The 3,083-nt window shown below is 47.4% G+C and overlaps 1 protein-coding gene across 1 annotated transcript; it reads right to left on the bottom strand.

The window, feature by feature from the left end:
- Positions 1 to 826: 826 nt before the first annotated feature.
- On the bottom strand, positions 827 to 2,795 carry N7466_001165 (uncharacterized protein; the record flags this gene model as incomplete). The annotated part of the gene is made up of 2 exons (XM_057160563.1): positions 827 to 2,629; positions 2,697 to 2,795. 2 exons carry the CDS (start codon positions 2,793 to 2,795, stop codon positions 827 to 829), a joined length of 1,902 nt encoding a protein of 633 aa, XP_057026811.1.
- Between the last annotated feature and the right edge of the window lie 288 nt (positions 2,796 to 3,083).

The following is a 3,083-nucleotide window of genomic DNA, read 5'->3' on the forward strand; positions in this document are numbered from 1 at the left end:
ACTCCTTTTACAAATCCAATTCAGGACTTAGCAAGGGCCAAAAGATTGCTCAGCGGATGGGGTTGGTCATGTATCTTATTGGTTTATGCGGCTTTTTCTTGGCCCTTTTATGGAATGGTATGTTGGTTTCCACCTCCTTTCCATATCCAGATATATGAGTATTGATTGGCTAACACAGCGATAGCCCAAAGCTGTGGGACAAAGAACCCGATCAAAACGAGCTTTGCTGAAATACTGGATGATTGGACAAGTCTGAATGTATTTTCACAGACTTGCTATGCACTCGCAGCTGCCTGTCATCTTCTTACTTTCTCCTTCTACGCCTTGAATTATTTCCGTGAAGGTACATCCATGGATTGTCTATGAATTCATATCCCCTTTTCGCTCTTATGTATGGAAGGTCAATGGCTGATGTTTCACTAGGGAAAAAAGCCCCCATACTCAAGCAATGAAGAGATAGATATGTGCACGGCTCCCGAGATCGTTGGGTTGCCCAAGCAGAAGTCCTTACATACTCCTAGCATTGAAGCAGACAACATCCATTAAACGACTTCAGTTGTCCATATAGTCAGTCCACGTGAGTCTTAGAAGACTCGGGCGCAGAAATGACATCTCAGAAATCGAGCACTCCCTGGGCTTAAAACTTGTACACTACGTAGATACCTCGAGGGCGGCTTTGGCACGATAGATACTAGCAGTTGCACTTCCAAGGAAGTTATGGGTGTATATTTGAAAGATCGCTGAAAACTCCATTTTGGTATACGAGTAAATAAAGATGTTAAGCCGGCAATTTGTCCAGCAGAGTATACAAGAGCCAAATAAGACATTAAGCCTTATCCATGAGGAATGTGATCTCTTCCACTGGACTCGGGCTGTTTAAAGGGCTTGCGGTGGATATTGGCAAATAACCCGCGGAGGTCAAAACCAAGTTGGAATAGCAGCGGATGGCATACCGATTCAGAGCATGCCTGTAGCTGAACACGGCCCACAAGAATGCACTTGAAAACACTCCTGCGACAAAAAGTCCGAAGAGTGCGCCGATGCCTCTCGAGGCAGGGGCCTTGATGTTGTGATCTACCAAGAACTGCACAGGATCATCGGCTGTGGGTAAAGTTTCGCCTGACCAGTATTCGGGACCAGGAGTGCGCGATGGTAAAGTCTTGCCCAATACCACCATGTTGGAATCCAGGGCCTCAGCAGAAACAAAGTCCATAAAGCCCCTGGCGATGAAGGAAGTTTCAAATCCTTCCTTTCGGACAAGACCAATTTCGGTTGTGTTGCTGGTCGAGTTTGCGTGTGCAAAGAATCGCCAATATGCGATGTCGGTGGCGCCATTCCAGCTGACATGGAAGACTGTCGAGAGCTCAGACCCATTGACACCGTGCGATTGGGACAAAAGCGTTGGTGGGTACAAAGGACGGCCAACCCAAGGGTACTTGTACGCTCGGTAGGTATTGAGTCGCTTGGATGCTAATCTGGCCTCCATAAGTAGCCGGCCGTCAGGCGAGTATTCGCTGACATAGCTCTGTTCGGACCAGCAGGCGAAGACGTTACTGTTGGGAAGTCTCTGCGCATTTCCACGGCGCGGGGTGCTTCCGCCGTCTGGGCGCCTGTACCGACGAAGGAGGGTCGCTTCCATGTTCTCAACATCCAGTTCAACCAGGAGAGCAGACGACACAGGCTGTCGTACATCTTCCTCAATGGCACCATTCTGCATCATTGAAATGACGTAGTGTGTCTCGTTCACGGAGATGAACCTTGCGTCGTGTTGGCCGAAAAAGTTGAAGTTTTTGGCAAAATCATTCTTCTTACCACCAAGACGCCAAATGATATGACCGTCCAAGCCGGAGATTAGATAGATGGTACTTGTGTGTCGTGCAGAGAGCAAGTAGTCACCGTACTTGTTTTTGTCGATAGCATTGGCGTGCATGAAGTCTGGGAAGATATTTGTTTGATTTATCACGTAGCTCTCATCCAAGCCAACCCTGCCAAGAGGACTCCAGTCGACTAATCTGTGAGTGGTCGTGTTTGCCTGAGCCAGTAGATCGAGTTCGATGAAGCCCGAGTTATCAATTCGTGCGGTTAACTCTGGCTGGCCGAAATCCACCAAGCTTGGTTCATCGCGGCTGATTGAGATCATAAGGGCCTTTGACCCATGATCAATCACGTGGAAATCATGGGTGTCGATCTGGTTCCACGCCAAACTAATCTCACGCTCCTGGTTGTAATGGTTGTCGTGTAAAATAACCGAGCCATTGCTTTCTGGGGCATATGGCTCGTGGAAGTACATCCAAGATAGATATTGTTGTCTTTCAGACTCGGGAATACCTGGAATTGCTAGATCGATGGGTTTAAAGTCGAAGGAAGGCCTGTTTTCGCTCTCCGCAGAGCCAGCCCAGACCAAGACCTGATCATAATGGTCAGTATGCAGAACAATAGAGGGCAGACAGGAATAAACACGAACGCCATCTTCGTCAAATATATGAGGCCCTATCTGGTATGGTACCCATAGGCCTGTATCTCTGTCGCCATCATGTTGCCAGTAAGGTGCAGTGAACCAATAGCCAGGGGCTACTGCAGATCGATCGTAGTGAGTGATGTTCCATTTACTTATACGGTGGTTCGGCAACTATAGTCGAAAAAGAAATGCACCATTAGCTCACAGCCGTACCAAGTTGACTTCCAAGGCAACTCACAGTATGATATTCGATATAATCATCATTCTCGAATTGAAAAGCATTTCTTGCTGCGGCGCTGGAGATGAAAAGAAAGGAGAAAAAAGAACGAGAGAACATTTTAGAGTGATCTATGAGACGCTAAAAGAATGATCGGCCTCAGGGAGATGTCACTTCCAGGGGTATGAGAAAGAACGAAAAAGAGAGAAAGAATGAGCGACAAGGTGGACTGATGAACGGGGAGAAAGCCGGAGGAAAGTTCTTTCATTTAATTATTTTAAACTTGCTGTTTGGCTTTGTGACTATCTCACGAGACGCCGCACAGATGATCCATCCGATCTTGATAACCGGAGTGGCCGACTCTATGGTGGAAAAAGGGTGCAATAGTAGGCGAACGCTGCTCTAATA

Source organism: Penicillium verhagenii, assembly GCF_028828195.1.
Source record: "Penicillium verhagenii strain IBT 33310 chromosome Unknown utg000002l_segment0_segment0, whole genome shotgun sequence".
Classification (NCBI taxonomy): domain Eukaryota; kingdom Fungi; phylum Ascomycota; class Eurotiomycetes; order Eurotiales; family Aspergillaceae; genus Penicillium; species Penicillium verhagenii.